Raw genomic sequence first — 16,256 nt, 5'->3', positions numbered from 1 at the left:
TCCTAAACTCTGCCAGCAGCCACTTCCATCCTTTTTAAATGATGACACACTCTCTAGTTCCTCTGCTGAAATAATTCCTCAGCTTGTGTCAGTAGCTGTGAAAAGCACAACCAATCAGTGCACAATGTCTGCATTTCACCTTCTAGAAATCTGTCTTCTGCTCTATGGACTCACCAATTTATGGTACCTCACAGATTATTTTACACAGGTATGAAAAAAAACCCCACATCAGTGCAAACTGCCAGCCAGGTAAACTTGAAGTACAGCTAAAGTCAAACAGCTGGTGATTGTCCAAAAGAAATTTCATTTCAAGGCAGAGAGAAGCCAGTTTATACTCACATGTCAAAAAAGAATTCAGGGATCTTTTCCAACAACAGTGTTATGACAGCAGGCTAAAAAAAGGAAAAAAACAATGTTAAAAGGCAATGTTAGGGTGATTTACTGGTTGTGCTGTGGTACTGCCACCAAAACTGACCTTTCAGAAAAGATTAAATACACACAGAGAATGAAATGCTTGAAAGGCTCAATAAAGCATTGCCTGTATAAGAAATCTCTTGCCTAATGCCAGAAATGAGGCACACAGCCTAAGAAGTGAAAATCACTTTTCAGAGGGTAGTATAAACTACCCACATAACCCAGCAGAATATGGCCATTAGGGCAGGATGTACAATTCCTCTGGGTTAATTAATCTCTTTTTCTCAGACCCTGAGCTGCTCTTCACCACTCAGAAAATTAAAGCACCAATTTTAGATAAGTTTGAAAACAGTGCTCAGCTCTAGCCCTAAAGATTCTCCACAGTGGAAGTGGTTATATCTCATCAGAATTTCCTGTGGTTGACCTGAGCCATCATCTCTCATTCTGCCCCTGTTCGCCTTTGAGGAGAGTCTGGCTCTGTGCTCCCTACACCTTGCAACCAGGTATTTGAAGACCATGAAATTTCCCTTAATCTTCTTTTAAAACTGAACAAACCCAGTTCCCTCTGTCTCTGCTTGTCTGCCATGTGTCTCAGGCCCTAAGCATCTTTGTGTCCCTGCAACAACAAACTGGACACTATTCCAGATGCAGCCTCACCTGCCTCGAAACCAGCTCTATTAATCCTTTACTGAAGTAAGCAAAATGTTCCCTACAATCAAAACATTGTAAAGAGCAAGGTAAGGTTCCCATACCTGTAATATCTTAATCCCAAGAAGCAGTTTAATGAGGCTTTCACAATATGAGTGCACCAGATTCCTGCAAGATGAAAGATTCCACCACAGTTGTGTCAAAAACATGCTGGGAGAACATGCTGTAAATCTTCCCATTACTGTTTTCTTTTAAAAACTACATACAATGACTTAAGGTAGCACATGGCAATCACAGACACATAAAAAGATTTACAACTGCACTTTAGCTCTGAACCAGCTCACTTTCTACAGGATTAAAAATGTGAAAGTCTGTGGTGAAGCTGTATCTCCTGGGGAAAAAAATCTTAAAAAGGAATTGACCTCCACCAGCCCTGGCAAATTTTTTTCACAGTATTTGGTTGTTGCCATAAAATGCTATAGAATCCAATGTGTGCCATGGACAGGTAGTAAATTCTGACACTTAACACTCTAAACTCCCTGCAATTAAACAGCAATTGATTACACCAGCCATGCTGCCTTGGTGTGCACCAGCTGGAGCCTTTAGCTGCACCCTGGTCAATGTCCCAGCACATCTCCAGAGACTGGCTCTGACTGAGGGGAAGGCAAAATTCATTGTCTCTACCTGGACCCCTCAGTCCGTACAGGAGTGCAGGGCAAGAGGCAGTTCTTGAACTGGTTCCTGTCCTTGATGTGAGACTCCAGGCCACTGATGAACTGCTTCACCACCTGCAAAGCAGAGAGAAGTTATCCACCCTGAAGGGACACCCCAGTCAGCTGCTGTCCTTTAGGATGCAATTTGCAAGCAGATGATGAGAACCAGGGAGAGCTAATCTGGGAACTGCAGACAGAAACTGTGGTGGAAGGCATGCTGGATAATAAATGAATGCTAGTCTAGACTATTTCCAGAGGAAAGTGATTGCTCTGCAAAGCAACTCTAAAGTAAGTGTCTCACATTTTACTTTGATTTAAGAAGACTTTGCCTTTCTTCCTGTTCAGCTGAGATAATGTGACAAGGCCTACACCCAAAAAACATTTTCAGTCAAGTCATTTGCCTCGGGACTTTCACCTGGACTTGGTGTCTGGGGAGGAGCACCACATCATGGCAGTGTCAATGCTGCCAGCTCCCACCCAACAGAAAACCAAACCCAGCTCCCACCAGAGAGCTATGCAAGTGATTTGTCTGCTCTAAGAGTCTTTGTCTATTGAATAATATTGCCAATGAAAATTACTTTGACAGTCAGAAAAACCGTGGGACTAAAAGGCTGGAACAGCAACACTAAGAGGACTGGAAAATGTGAACCACAGAAATCCAAGACAAGCTGCTGTGTTGCACACTTCTGTCTGGGCCTAGCAGGGACAGGCAGATGCATTTGCATATTTTCCTACTCAGCAAGCAGCTTTAAAGGTGGCTCCTGCCAGAGTTACTTACAGCTGGGTAAGTAGGGTGCTTCTCCAGGGCCAGGCAGAGCTTCTTCTGAAAAGCTATTTGATCAACAGCTGAGGAAACAGTTTAGAAAGGAAATAAAGAATGAGACACAGTCTGTCCATACAACATCCTAACAGCTACACCAAGTACAAGCTCTCAAGCCCATCCACCAACATTTTGCATTTGCTCTATTGAGAAGTGCAGTTGGCAGAAGCCTGAGTGGCATCAGCACTTGTGCTTTCTCTAGTCAGGGCTGAGAGCAGCATTGAAACACTGAATACAGGGCTCCCTGAAGGCATTGCCTGAAATGCAAGGCAACAATGCCGTGTTTGCTTCCCCATTTCAGAGCTCCTGCCTCTGTAATTAATTCAACACTGTAATCACAGATGCAGTCTAATACTTTTCTATGTACCTCCAATAATCTTTCAGAAGTCTTTAGACTTAACAGGTATACACCCAAAGAGGTGGAATAATGAGTTTAGGTGCTGCACTGAATTCAGCAGGAGCAAGAGGTATATAACAAATAAGAGGCCAAATGAAGGTTTGCTGGACTTTTGAAACAAGCTGGCTCAAGCACTTTTGTGCTGCAAGTAAAACACATCATTGCTTTGTACTATCCATCCTTGCAGGTTTTGATCTGAAGCAGAAACAGCAAATGATGAACTCATACCTATTTCATTCTGTCCCTCCCCAGCTTTCAGCACAATTCCTGATGTCCTGAGGAGCTCTTCAAAGACTCCCTCATTCTCCAATCCACAGAAGGCAGAGGCATTTTCCTTATCAGAACTCCGTGACTTCTTAGTTTCTGAGAAAACAACACATGCTACATCAAATAAAAAAAAAAAAAAAAAATCAGCAGTTTCATTAACAATCAGCATTATCAGAACTGCCATTTTGGCCTTGCCCCTGCTTGGGAGCTGCTGCCTCTATTAATGGGTCTCCACTCCACTAAAATGATACCCAGGCACCTACTTGCCAAGTCTGTCTTGCAGCTCTCTTCAGAAGCATCAACTTTGGACAATTTCCTTTTTGAAACCATGGTAACAAAACCTTTGTTGCTGCCTAAAAAAAATGCAGGAAAAAGACAAGTGTTTTATTAATCTCTTTTTTAAGCAGATCTAGGATGTGAATAGAAAAAGGGAACATGATAGAAATTGAGAGTGCTCAAAGAAAGACAGATTGCCTGGGTAACCAATATCACACCACATTTTTCTACTATGCAGGTTGAAATTTTAGAGCTTGTCATATTTCAATAGCACAATACATTCCTTTTTCTAAAATTCAGTTCCTCATAAAGCAAGGCTTGGTCCTTCATTCAGGCAAATTAAATGGCATATTAAAGTGAGCAACTATGACGACCCAGATTGCATCCACTGAGCTAAAGTCAAGCTCTACACATGACAAAGCAACAAAGGATTCACAGATGGGTGTTCATGGGCCCAAACACATTAAGTGATCCTGTTCATGCCCCTAACCACGAGTCACAGCCAGTGAGCTCTGTCAGCACAAACCTCCATCTCACCATCCTCTTTTGGGGGGTGGCAACAATTAAAAAGAAAAATAAACTCAACTCACCTTTAAAACTTAAAGGTTATGAAAAAAAGATGTGTGTGCATCTCACGCTAAATTTCAGCTGCTTGGCAGAGGCTGGTAAAATGACTTATTTGAAATACCAGCATGGAAGTGGAACAGTTTAAAAACAAAAGTGCAATGAGCCTTTCACAGCTGTTTCAGATGTATAAATATCTGAAAGATGGGCGCCAAAGCAATGGTGCCCGACTCTCTTCAGTGGTGCCCAGTGACAAGATAAGGAGCAATGGCCAAAACTAAAACACGAGAAGTTTCATTCCAACATGACCAAAATCTTCAGTTTGTGGACGGCAGAGCACTGGAACAGCTGCCCGGGGAAGGCACGCCCAGGCATGCCCAGGGAAGGACTCTCCCTCCCTGCGGACACTCCCAACGCACCCTGCCCCGCTCCTGTGTCACCTGCCTTGGGTGTCCCTTGGGTGTCCCTGCCTCGGCAGGGGCTGCCCTGGCTGATCGCCAGAGCTCCCTTCCAGCCCCACCGCTGCTGGGATGGTGTTGTGGGTGCGAGGCGCAGCCTGACAGCCCAGCCTGGCCCCCGTCCATCACACCTATTGCCAAAGGCGGGCAGTGCCTCAGGCGGCCGTTCCAGCTCAGCTCAGCTCAGCTCAGCCCGTCTCACCTGTGCCCACCTCACCTGAGCTGAGCCGAGCCGAGCCGAGCCGAGCTCACCTCCCGTCCTCTCCGGGCAAGGCAGGACAGGGCAGGGCAGGGCGGGACACGCCGCTGTCCCCTCACGCCTCTGTCCCCTCACGCCGCTCCCGCCACTCGCGCTCGAGTTTCCCGCCCGCGGCGCGCGCTGACGCCGTTCCGCCGGGGGCGGAAGGGCCGGTCCCGGTTCCGGAAGCGGAAGCGCGGCGTGCGGCGGCGGCCCGGTGTCGGCCGGAGCCGGGCCCGAAGCGGCACCGCCGCGATGAGCGAGCCCGAGCTGCTGCTGGACTCCAACATCCGGCTATGGGTGGTGCTGCCCATCGTCTTCATCACTTTCTTCGTGGGCATGATCCGGCACTACGTGTCCATCCTGCTGCAGAGCGACAAGCGCCTCACGCAGGAGCAGGTGTCCGACAGGTCAGGGCCCGCCTCACCCCCGCCCGCCCCGCTCCCCCGGCCCGGCCCGGCCCGCCGCTAACGCCGCGTGTCTCTCTTCCAGCCAAGTCCTGATCCGGAGCAGAGTCCTTCGGGAAAATGGAAAATACATTCCAAAGCAGGTAGGGAGCTGCGCGCTCGGGCTGTACAAGGGTGCCTGGGGGGCTCTGCACGGGCAGTGCCGCGGGACCCGCAGCGCCCGCGGGCTCGGACGCTGCCGGGTCACCCCTGGGCACAGCAGTGTCCGTAAGGGCACATTCCCGGGAATCTTGGATACAGCACTGCTGTTTATGTCTTTTCCTTGAAATTTATGTTAGCTGTCACTGCTCGATGTTTTAACTGCCTGCTGACATGAGATGTGCCTCCAAACTGCTGTGTTTAATATCTGCCAGCAAGCACACAGGGATGTAATGCTAGCATGGGATAACGAGGTGGTCATACAATGTCAGCTGAAACATTTGCTAAACTAAAAATGCATCGCTCATGTTGGCTCTGTTGGTACAAAGTGTGTATTTTGTGAAATCCAGAGGTCAGTTGGGCGAGTGAAGATGTCCCGTGTATCAGTATTGGTGCTCCCCGGCACAAAGAATTCGCACAAAACACTAAAAGCTCTTTAATTAACATGGGTTTCTCTTCAGAGAATTCTTATCATTACTTTAAGAATTTTAGAGAGCCAGAGATCTGGTACTCTGGATGCAGAAAAATGTGATGAGCTTCAGAACACATGGGCAGTGAGGCACCTATCCCAGGAAGGTGTGTTGTGAAAGAACTCACGAGATGTCTGTATGTCTGAGCAAGAACTAATGCTTCTGTCCTTTTACTTCTTACGGTGTTGGCATTGTCTTTCTCTGCTTTCAGTCTTTCCTGTCCCGGAAATATTTTTTTAATAACCCCGAGGATGGATTTTTTAAGAAAACAAAAAGAAAGGTAGTGCCTCCTTCACCAATGACAGGTATGTTAAGGTACCCCAACTGCAGCCAGGTAGAAAAACCTTCAGTGTCTGCTGAGGGTGGAAGGTGAATCAGCTCTGCAGGGAGCTCGGGCAGTGTGAGGGAGGGGGTGGGAGTGAGATCCCTCTCTTGGATAACAAAAACATTAGATTGCTTCATGTTGCTTAACTTCAGTCTTGAGCTGCTTGCAGCATCTCAGGAGGCCTGACCTCCTCAGGGTAGCCAGGAGTGGGAGTGCTACTCTTGTCTCCTTCTGCCAGTGTTTTGCTCCAGCTCCCAGAGGGTCTTCTCTAAAGTGATTTAATTTAACTAATGTATACAGCAAAATAGGAGCTTGTCCTTCCTCTACCCAGGTCAGCTCACGGAGGTCAGGCAAGTCCAGAGATCTGGGGCAAGGGATGGGGTCAGGCACAGCACAGAACACAACACCTCTGTGGCAGCAATCTCCACCACACTGGCTGCTCAGTTCCTTTTGCAAAGTATTGTCAGCAATGGAAAATTGTAGATACTGGAACAGGAGTGTTGTCTCATGCAGTTTCTTAATTAAATTATCTGACATGTAATGGCTTGTTTCTCTTAATGTGATGTGCTGCTACTTCACAGCCTGTCTATGATTTGCAGATCCTACCATGCTGACAGATATGATGAAAGGGAATGTAACCAATGTTCTGCCTATGATCCTCATTGGTGGCTGGATCAACATGACATTTTCAGGATTTGTCACAAGTAAGTGTCTGGAGTAACAAGGGTTTGCTTGTGTTTCTGAAGATGGCCTTGAGGGTCTGAGCTGCATCAGAGGTTTGCTCCTGGACCTGAGAGCAGTCAGTTAGAAGCAGCATAAATATTTGGCTTGTGGCACTGCTGCTCTTCACTCCACAAACTGCACAAATTTGCTTGTCCCATTGCAAAGGGTGGAAATTGTTTTCTGAGTGTTGGTCATGCTCTCCAAGAAAATAGCTCATGTATTTGGGAACAACTGTAGTGACAAAACCAGTATTTTATTAAAACTGCCTGAAATTTAAGTTGATGCAGTGGATTTTCCTCTGAACCTGTCCAGGGAATTGGTTACTGTGTGGAATGTACACATCAAAAATACTTACTTAAATTCATAATTCTGGGGGTTTTTTTTCTATACTGTTAATGTGATAACTGTTTCTTTAACAAGGGACCTTCCCCTTCACAGTGTCACTGAAGTAACACCTGTGAGGGTTTGGTCATCTGATTCAGTTTCAGAAAGTCTTTTCATGTTAAAATGAATAAGAACTGCAGCTTTTTCAAAAATCCAAGTTAATTCTTTATTGTACACATTGCAGACTACATTAGATGTAATAAAAGAGCTACCTGCTCCTTTGCAATCATGCACTGTCACTTTGTGAAACTGGGTTTTTTTTCTTTACCCTGCAGCAAAGGTCCCGTTTCCCCTGACGCTGCGTTTCAAGCCAATGCTGCAGCAGGGAATTGAGCTGCTCACTTTGGATGCATCCTGGTAAGTCCCTGTCCTCAGCAAGCAAGGTCCAGTTCCCACTTGGAAAATGTTGAAAGTGTTAATAGCCCTTGGCTGGTCTGTGTGTGCTGCTGGAATGAGGTCATGAGCCAGCTTTGAACTGACAACAACTGTGCTTGTTCTGATTTGTCAGGGTGAGCTCTGCTTCCTGGTACTTCTTGAATGTGTTTGGACTCAGAAGCATTTATACTCTCATCCTGGGCCAAGATAATGGTAAGGCACTTGCCATTTCTGGGAACTGGCTGCTCCTTCCATGGGATGTTGTCTGGGGGAGGCTGGAGGAAAGATTTCTGTGTTTACAGCCAAGAAGCTCCTGAATTCTTCTCTTGTTTCTGTGATATTACTTACTGTCCATGGGCCAGGTTTGACATCTCCTGCACCAGCCACTGGCTCATAAACTCCCATGGTTGTTAGCCCAGGCTTGCTTTCCCATCAAAGCAGTGTGCAAAGGTTTTGTCCTCAGGTTTATTTCTAGCAAGTACTGGTTTTAAGGAAAACTGCAGAGATTTCCTAATGTTGCATGTGGGGCAGGACAGATGTGCATTGGGAATAGAAAACTACTTTCTTCAATTTTTCTGCAGGTTTTATGTAAATCTGGCTAAGACAGCAGGTTGGGAGCAAGATGTCTTGTGAGGACTCCTGGCACAGCAGTGTTGCATTCTGGCTGTTGCTGCATTGTTCTCATCTACAGATAAAAACCTTCCCAACTGCACCATGCTCCAGGAAATGCTGTTTAATAGCACAGAAATCATCCTCTCGTTTCTCATTTGCAGCTGCAGATCAGTCCAGGGTGATGCAAGAACAAATGACAGGGGCAGCAATGGCCATGCCAGCAGATACTAACAAAGCATTTAAGGTACAGTATTCCCACCTGCACTCCTGTTTGTGTGAGCCTGCAGGGTTGTAAATTGCATGTAACTCATCTCCACGTGTCAAGTAAGGGAATTGCTCTGGATTCCTGTTCCTAAAATTAGAGCTGACAGCTTCTGAAGGCTGTGGGAGTTACTCTGGGTCTGGCAGAGCCCAAATACCCTGAAGTAAACCTGACAGATCAGTCATTGCTGGTACAAAAGCTGAATTTATGTCCCATGCTTTGCTTTTGCTGAGGAAGGGGTTTTTTTACCTTGAGGTATAGTTCCAAAGCAGAAGCTGGCTCTTCAAAAGTTGTGTTAATAGTGCAGCTGAGCATGAGTCCAGCATGATCCTCATTGAACTTGGGTGAGAAAATCAAGTAAGCCAGTCAGTTCAGTGGAAAATCCATCAGCAATTTACTGTCTTGCAGTTCTCCTGAAGCACTTTCCACAGGCACTTGCTTGTTAGGCTGCCTGTGCCTTTCGCAGGCCTGTTCATGGCCAGGTTTATGCACGAAGGACACACCTGGTTTCTGGTTTTGTGTGCTGTAGAAGATGTTTAGCCACACACATCATCTGCTGCCTGGGAAGCTGGGATGGTCTGCTCCTGCACTTTGTTTTCAGTAACCTTGCTGGTTAAAGATCCAACAGTACCCAGGCAGAGGCTCAGCCAGGGCAGAGGATGGCTGCAGCAGTGCTGGAGCACTGGCTGTTCTGCCACACTCAGCACTGAGGTGCAATTCCAGCCAGGACTGACTCCACTTCCACCCAGTACCAGCTCTCCACAGCATTTCTGCCAATTCAGCCTTGCAGGGACCAAAACCCACTACATGTTCCAGCAGAAACAAAAGGGAAAAAGCCCATATTGCAGGAGAAGTGTTCTGGCCAAGAAATACAAATCCCTTGCTGGGCATCATGTGACATGGTTTTTTGCAGGCTTTGTGCACAAGTCTGTGATCAGGTGCAAAATTTTTGGCCTCTTACCTGTTGTTATCAAGTAACTCTGAACTAAAGAATTACCTCACTGCAAAGCACTTGGCCCACCAGAACAGAACTGGCTGTTACAAAAGCTATGGACTGTTCCAGAAGGTTAGAGGGTTGGCAGAAAGTAGATAATGTAGTTTTTCTAATTTCTGTGATGCAATTTGTATTGAGCAACTAACATCTAATTAAGCATAAACCACTGATTTCAGAGAGTTGATATGATTGCCAGGTTTTTAATAGAAATCAGTGTTTGTTGCAGTTTTCAAAGCAAGCACTGCTTTGTGTAGTTCCTGTTTAACTAATCCTGTGTTACTTTTCCTTCTCTGCTTCTGCTCACTGCCAATGCAGACTGAATGGGAAGCCTTAGAATTGACAGATCATCAGTGGGCCTTAGAAGATGTAGAAGAAGAGCTCATGGCAAAGGACCTCCATTTTGAAGGCATGTTTAAGGAAGAACTTCAGACCTCCATCTTCTGAATTTGAGAATATGCTTTTGTCACTTCTTGTAAAAGTTATTTGAAAAGAAATCTGTTATCTAGAACTATATAATGTATTTTAGCAAGGCTGCAATTAAAATAAAAACATCATGTTCAGAACTGCAGTGCACTCGCTTTGATTTGAGCCCACAGACACACACACACTATTTCCCCATTAATTTAATCCTTCCCAAGTCTATTTGTAAGCACCTGAGTGCCCACACAGCCTCTCCTGCCTGTGAGCAGAGTGTTGTAGAGTGCCTGGCTGTTATTTACTGGGCCAGGTGGGATAATAAATGCTTTAAGCTGCCCACCTTGCACTGTAGAGAACAGGGAGCAACTGCTCCTGGCTTATCCCTCTGTAGAAACTCCTCAGACCTCTTCCCCAACCTAGAGAAATGCTTTGCAAAAAGCTCTTCCATACTCAGGCTGTTATTCATTTCCCCCTTCTTTATTCTGAGCAGCTTTTTCTCAGGGTAACACTGTAAATCCTCTCCAGGCAGGAGCTGTGCCAGGACTGTGACACTGATTTTCTGTTCTCACCAAATACAGGGAACAGGGAAGGTGCCCCTTTGCTTTCCCTTCTTCCCACAATGGGTTTCATGTTTTGGGGACCAGCCCTTCACAGCAAAGCTCAGCAGCCCTGGTACCCCTGGAGAAAATGGACAGAAGGAAGACCAGAACTCTCAGGAGTTTGCAGAGGAAGGATGAAACCATAGCTGAGGCTGTCCAGTGCCACAAAAACGCAAGGACAGCTTTGCTAGAGCACCAGGTACCAGCAACCCAGCACTGCAGAGAGAAAAGGCAACCCTGGAGCAGAGTGAAGCCTCAGCTGTGCAGAGCTGTGCCCTCAGCAGCTGATTTCCTCCCAGATCCCCACTGGCTCTGCAGGACTCACCCTCCCCCAGCCCAAATTTCTCCTAGAGCACCAGGAATCCCCACAACCAGCAGTGCTAGGCCACGTAATGAAAGCTGAAAACACAACAAAACCCAGTTTCAGTGCAAACCACTCTTTAATTTTCCTCTTTGTACAACAGAGCCAGCCACTTACAAAGTGCTAGTCTAAAAAACAGTCTGGTATTACAGCACACACACACCAGCCAAAGCCCAGCAGCTCAGAGGCAGAGAAAGCAGAGCTGGGCTGCTTGTTCTGCAGTACAACAGTCTGTTCAGGATCTGAGACTGAACCCCACAGATGCATTTCTCAGTGTCAGCACAGGTAGGGAGGTGAGGAGGAGGACAAAGGCTACTTCAGATTGATTTATCTTTTAAAAAGGTCTTTTACTGTCCTCCCTTTCCTCTATTCCCCATTTTGGAATGCCCACATGACTTACTTTCTGGGTAAAACAAACAAAAAAATGCTGATTAGAGTAATTTCAGTGCAGCGCTACAGCTTAAAAGTTGCTTTTTGCATGCTCCCCTCAGTAATAAGGAAAAAAAATTCAATATTAAGAGTTGCAAAAATAAAAATAAAACAGCAGAAGCAACTAAGCAATTGTGACCTCAAAATTTAAATTTTAATGCTTTAAAGCTAATCCCACAAAGGAGAATCACATCAGCAGCATGCTGGCTAGAGACAATGCCCCTTCCTCCTCCCCATCACTTTCCAGTGCCCTGGCCAAGGGCTGCCTGTGCTGCCCTGCCAGGGTGCAGGGACAGGCACACTGCAATGTCAGGCACTGCCTGGGCTGCAGAAAGGTGGGGCTGAGGTGGAAAGTTTGGAGTTGAATGGATGAGCACTGCTGACCACCACAACAGCTGATGATGGCAGCACTGAAGCCACAGCAGCTGCAAGCACATATTCCAGAGGGAACAAAAAGCACACTGAGCCAGTCTCAGCCTTTCATTCTGCCAACACACTTGGATCTAAAAGGAAAAACCCTCCTGTTTGGGTCACTACCTTGAGCTAGATGTTCCCCTAAAAAATACAGGCTAAGGCTCTGGAATTTTTCCCATTTTTCACATGGAAGACCAGTTCTCCACTGAGACTCACAGGAGTCTCTTTTCAAGAAAGCTGGACTTGAATCCTAAAAAGCAGCACTCAGTAAAGGAGGACAGAGGGAAGAGCATTTGCCAGTTGTGAGAAAAGGATGGAGCAGAACCATTGAACAGCAGAGGCCAACAGGACCTGGGACAGGACTGTGACACCTGCAGCCCCACAGAGGGTGATCAGGTGAGGATAGAAAGGCAGCACTCAAGGGTGGTGGAGGGCTGAAAGAGCAGTCCAAAAAAACCAAAGTTGCAAGAGAAAAGGCTGAAAACTCACACAATCCATGGCATTGGGCTGTCACCTGTACAGGTGACAGCTCTGGGGACACAGTGCTGAGCTTGGCTGGAGACATAAATGAGCAAAAAAAGGATAAAAATGCTGTTACTGCACAAACCATAGGAGAAATGCTGGCAGCAGAAAAGTGCTTAGAGCAGCCTGGAAGTGAGGGGTGTAGGAGATTGAAAAGACAAGAAATCATCAATGTTATGGATGGTATTTTCTCTGCAGAAGAACAGGAGCCAGAGCAGCTGTAACCTGCATCTCCATGGGGATCAGCCTGCACATATGCCACACCACAGGCAAGTATGATTCACTTCTGGCCAAGATTCCTGCATCACTAGATTCAGTGTTCACATAAAAAATGCTGAGTCAAAACTGCCCAGGAGAGCCTCAAATGCATCAGTGAAAGGATGCAAGCAAGAGAAACATTTGTTGCTTTGCCAGGGGACCTAGGTACAATGGCAGAGACTGCAACAGACCAGAAGTACAAAGATTTGAACTGAGCTCCAGAAAAGGTGCAGGAGGCCTCCCTGCCACAGGCAGGGCCCAACAGCAACACCAGAGGTGGCAGGAAGCCCCAATGCCGATTCACAGAATCGTACCCACCATTCTCCTCCACGGGCCCCTCAAGGCTCAGCTGTGCTGGCCTCCAGCTCAGGCTGTCCTCTCCCAACCCCAGCTACAACCCTCAGCCCAGGAACCAGAGCCCCAGCCCCTGCCTCTAGCCACACAGCTCAGCCAGATTTTAAAAAGAACTTTATTGAAGCTCCAATATATATTACTTTTGGCCTCTAAATACCCAAGTGTCAGCACCTATTCCTGGCTCTTCAGTGCTATTCTGCAACCCCCAGCACTGACTCTCTCAGTGCTTGATTTTCTGCTTGACCCCTACAGAAGGAAGAAAAATTTTCAGGCGCCTCAGGCATTGCTTTACAAGAGCAACCACTACCATGGTGGCTGAGTGCTGGAGGTGGTGCTTAGTTGGTGTCCATGCCATCACACTCTTCCTGGGGAGCAGAGGGGGCAGAATGTTCCTCGCTGTTTCGGCGCTCATAGAACAGCACATACGCAGCTTTTGTCTACCAAACAGAGAGAAAACCCACCTGAAACCATCCACACAGCTTGGCTGCAACGTCACACAAAGCAGGGAACCACACAAAGCACAGAGCTGGAACAGCCTCAAGCCAAATACTCACCACTATTTGGTCTTCTGAAGCCACCGAGACGCTGCTGTCGTCGAAGTAGTACCACTTGTCATTCACCTTGTTCTTGGCATAGGCAGTGTCTGTCAGGGAGGAACTGCAGCTCAGCAGGCTGGCCAGGGCCAGCAGGGAGGGAATGCACACCTGGGAGGGACACTGGGACTCCAACCACGTGTGCTTGGGAGGCCAGGAGCCAGCTTTGGCATTGCCTGCCCCAAGCCTAGTTAACCAACATGAATATCTACAACATGCCAGCTGGCCCAGCTAGTCCAGGACCAGGTTCCACACACCAGGCTTAGCCCTGCCAGCTGAGATACAGGGAAAAGAAACTTAGGGGAAAAAAATAGGCTTTGTTCACTGCCCTTGAGTCAGAGCTTTCCCAAACACGCACAGTTTAAGACTCTGCATTTTCACTAGAAAGGAAAGTTCTCTGCTGCTAATGGATCTGATCTGATTCTTGCAAGAATCCTCACTCAAGAATGAAGTTAGAAGTCCCTCAACATCTTTTCCAGCCAAGACTTCTTGGCTGTGATCTCCAGCCTCACAACATGTGCCCCTTCAGCTACAGGAGTTCATCATCCTCTCAATGGTAAATTGCTTCTGGGTGGTTTTACAAGTGTCACCTACAGCATGGATCTGCATGGACACCTGATACAGGGAACTCACAGACACTTTTCATCTGTGCTGCAGCAAAACCAGTGACAGAAAACACAGACTCATCATGTACAAAACTTGTATGTAAGTGGGTTTTCTCTTGATGAAATGACATTTTGCTATGTCAGTTCTTATCAGTGCAAAGGTGGAGACATTCTGTCAGCCAGTGTCACAATTTCAAGTTCAGCACTGAAAAATTTGGACTCCACTCATAAATTGGGGAACACCATCACACAAACTAATGACAACTAACCAGGGTCCCACAGGCATCAGTCAGACCTCAGGCCAAAGTGCTGCTGCCTATCTGGCCTCCAATCCTAACAGGATCCCAATCCAATACTCACCTGCACACAAACACAGGTCAGTTTTGCACCAGTCACCTTAGGGAGGGCTATTGAGGTGTCCCAGTGCAGAGCCCTCCCATGTCCCCTGTGCCCAAGGACACAGCAGCAGTTACTCACAGTGGCCCACTCCCATGGCTCCATAGTGATTGGATACTGCAATGAGGTCATACACGTATGAGCCTGCTCTTGGGTCACAGACAAACTCAGACATGTTCAAACCCCTGGAAGGAAACACAGAACTATCAGTACACCAGTAACCATCACTTTTTAGGAAATGAAGCATGGCACCAGTGCTGCTCTGCTGCTCAGGGGCCAGGTGTTGCTAGTGTGAAGACCAGGCTTGTTACCCCTCCCACACAAGGCAGGTCCTGACAAACACACCAAGCACTGCCAGTTTAGAGGGAGGTGTTGAATAAAACACAGCTTGGGAGTGTCCCTGTGTAGGCATGAAGAGTGAGACAGGAATAGTAAGAGATTTGCTTCATCCCACAGCAGGATGCAGAAGCAGAGGGACAAGGCAGGCTTTCATCTTGTAATTGTGCAGTACTCAATACTGCAAGTGCAGCACTGCCAAAAAAAATTGCCAAAATTGCTACAGAAGTTCTCTTGGTTGAATGACATGGGCTTAAGTGAATTTCAGAACAGTACCTGCTAGTAATTAATGCTCTTTGAGATGAATAGCATTAACAAAAACCACCCCCCCAAAGACACTAACCCTCTCAACTCCTGCCTGCTGTCCAGCCATTCAAACCCAGAAAACACCTGCTCCACTTACAGCCTTTACAACAAGCCCACCCAACAGAAACATCAGAAGTACATCTTTCTTGACCAAGATCTTCCTGGCTTGAGAGAAGAATCCTACCTGATGGGGAATTCCACAACCGTGTCAAGTTTATCCCTCCAGTATCTGCTGTACGAGAAGCGTTTTAAATGTACCACCAAAATCCTGGGCAAAGACCACAAGTCAAACTTCTTCGTGGCCTGCTGATGTTTCTTACAGTTAGGGCAGTACCTAAGGAAGGAGCAACAAGCAAGGAAATTAATGACTGCATGAAAGGAAAAGCTTCTGGCCTTCCATTAAAGATCCTCACTAGCACAAGCACAGTCCATGCCTGACAGAAGGCACACTGCCTGTGGAATCTGCAGGTGAACATTCTGCCTCAGAGAATTCCAAACTCCACTTGCTTTCATTTTATAGTCCTACAGCAAGTATGTTGACTGCACATTGTACAAAAACCAACTTTGAAAAACAGCCTGGTTATTGGAAGCTGCATTCCCACTGATACTTTTTTCTTAAATATAGGCAAGAAACAAATACTTTTATTAACCCATGCCCACAGCCTATTGAGTCAATGACTTAATACAGATCTGACAGACTTCTCAAAGATAAGGACAAAAGGACAGACCTGGGAAATGATAAGAATCCCATGAAAAATCATATGAACTCAAACAGTTACATTTGATGGTAAATATGGCAGGCAGACAGTGGTTCTTACCACGGGTCATGTTCACCAAGTGTTTCCATAGTAGTGAAGAGCTCTATGCAGTCTCTGAGGGCTACAACAGCCTTCTTCTTCTGTACTTGTAGCATGCTTCCATGTTTTTCAAATGCCTAGTGAAAGAGACAGGTGCTTTAGTCAATTCCACGTACTCTGTAATCCCTGACATCAAGAAATTACATGCTCACTTTCCCCACAATGCCTATTTCTGCACCTCCTTCCCCACCCAGACAATCATCTCCAGCTTCCAGCCACTCCTTTCTTATGCTAAATAGTCCTTAAGAGAAAATATATGTCCTC

At 46.6% G+C, this 16,256-nt stretch overlaps 4 protein-coding genes across 5 annotated transcripts in view; 2 read left to right on the top strand and 2 right to left on the bottom strand.

The window, feature by feature from the left end:
• FANCD2 (FA complementation group D2) overlaps nucleotides 1-3,608 on the bottom strand; it is a 34,767-nt gene extending 31,159 nt beyond the window's left edge. Inside the window, exons 1-6 of the mRNA XM_063164302.1 lie at nucleotides 3,523-3,608; nucleotides 3,221-3,355; nucleotides 2,554-2,621; nucleotides 1,747-1,850; nucleotides 1,167-1,230; nucleotides 340-392 (exon numbers count right to left, since the gene is read on the bottom strand). Coding sequence (XP_063020372.1) covers nucleotides 340-392; nucleotides 1,167-1,230; nucleotides 1,747-1,850; nucleotides 2,554-2,621; nucleotides 3,221-3,355; nucleotides 3,523-3,589 — 491 coding nt within the window. The 5' untranslated portion in view covers nucleotides 3,590-3,608. The remainder of the gene's footprint in view (nucleotides 1-339; nucleotides 393-1,166; nucleotides 1,231-1,746; nucleotides 1,851-2,553; nucleotides 2,622-3,220; nucleotides 3,356-3,522) is intronic.
• SLC38A3 (solute carrier family 38 member 3) overlaps nucleotides 1-16,256 on the top strand; it is a 238,553-nt gene that overhangs the window by 37,461 nt on the left and 184,836 nt on the right. The gene's annotated exons all lie outside the window — the stretch shown is intronic.
• Nucleotides 4,995-10,108, top strand: EMC3 (ER membrane protein complex subunit 3). Of its 2 annotated transcripts, XM_063164628.1 has the most exons (8): nucleotides 4,995-5,205; nucleotides 5,288-5,345; nucleotides 6,082-6,175; nucleotides 6,795-6,899; nucleotides 7,578-7,659; nucleotides 7,811-7,890; nucleotides 8,451-8,533; nucleotides 9,861-10,108. In XM_063164628.1, exons 1-8 carry the CDS (start codon nucleotides 5,051-5,053, stop codon nucleotides 9,987-9,989), a joined length of 786 nt encoding a protein of 261 aa, XP_063020698.1. In that variant the 5' UTR covers nucleotides 4,995-5,050; the 3' UTR covers nucleotides 9,990-10,108. The 2 variants fall into 2 exon arrangements, with proteins under 2 accessions (XP_063020698.1, XP_063020699.1); XM_063164629.1 differs by lacking the exon at nucleotides 6,082-6,175 and having other exon boundaries at nucleotides 5,008-5,205.
• The window catches only part of USP4 (ubiquitin specific peptidase 4), a 33,884-nt gene continuing 28,610 nt past the window's right edge, over nucleotides 10,983-16,256 (bottom strand). The window contains exons 18-22 of the mRNA XM_063164627.1: nucleotides 15,954-16,069; nucleotides 15,320-15,469; nucleotides 14,575-14,678; nucleotides 13,454-13,542; nucleotides 10,983-13,336 (exon numbers count right to left, since the gene is read on the bottom strand). Coding sequence (XP_063020697.1) covers nucleotides 13,235-13,336; nucleotides 13,454-13,542; nucleotides 14,575-14,678; nucleotides 15,320-15,469; nucleotides 15,954-16,069 — 561 coding nt within the window. The 3' untranslated portion in view covers nucleotides 10,983-13,234. The remainder of the gene's footprint in view (nucleotides 13,337-13,453; nucleotides 13,543-14,574; nucleotides 14,679-15,319; nucleotides 15,470-15,953; nucleotides 16,070-16,256) is intronic.

This window comes from Melospiza melodia, chromosome 10, assembly GCF_035770615.1.
Source record: "Melospiza melodia melodia isolate bMelMel2 chromosome 10, bMelMel2.pri, whole genome shotgun sequence".
NCBI classification, from domain to species: Eukaryota; Metazoa; Chordata; class Aves; order Passeriformes; family Passerellidae; genus Melospiza; species Melospiza melodia.
This window is presented reverse-complemented; position numbering and strand designations above follow the sequence as displayed.

Coding starts and splice junctions, on each gene's coding strand:
- EMC3 (XM_063164628.1), top strand. CDS start 5,051: ATGAGCGAGCCCGAGCTGCTGCTGGACTCCAACATCCGGCTATGGGTG. Junction 5,206..5,287: donor CAGGAGCAGGTGTCCGACAG/GTCAGGGCCCGC, acceptor TCTCTCTTCCAG/CCAAGTCCTGATCCGGAGCA. Junction 5,346..6,081: donor GAAAATACATTCCAAAGCAG/GTAGGGAGCTGC, acceptor CTCTGCTTTCAG/TCTTTCCTGTCCCGGAAATA.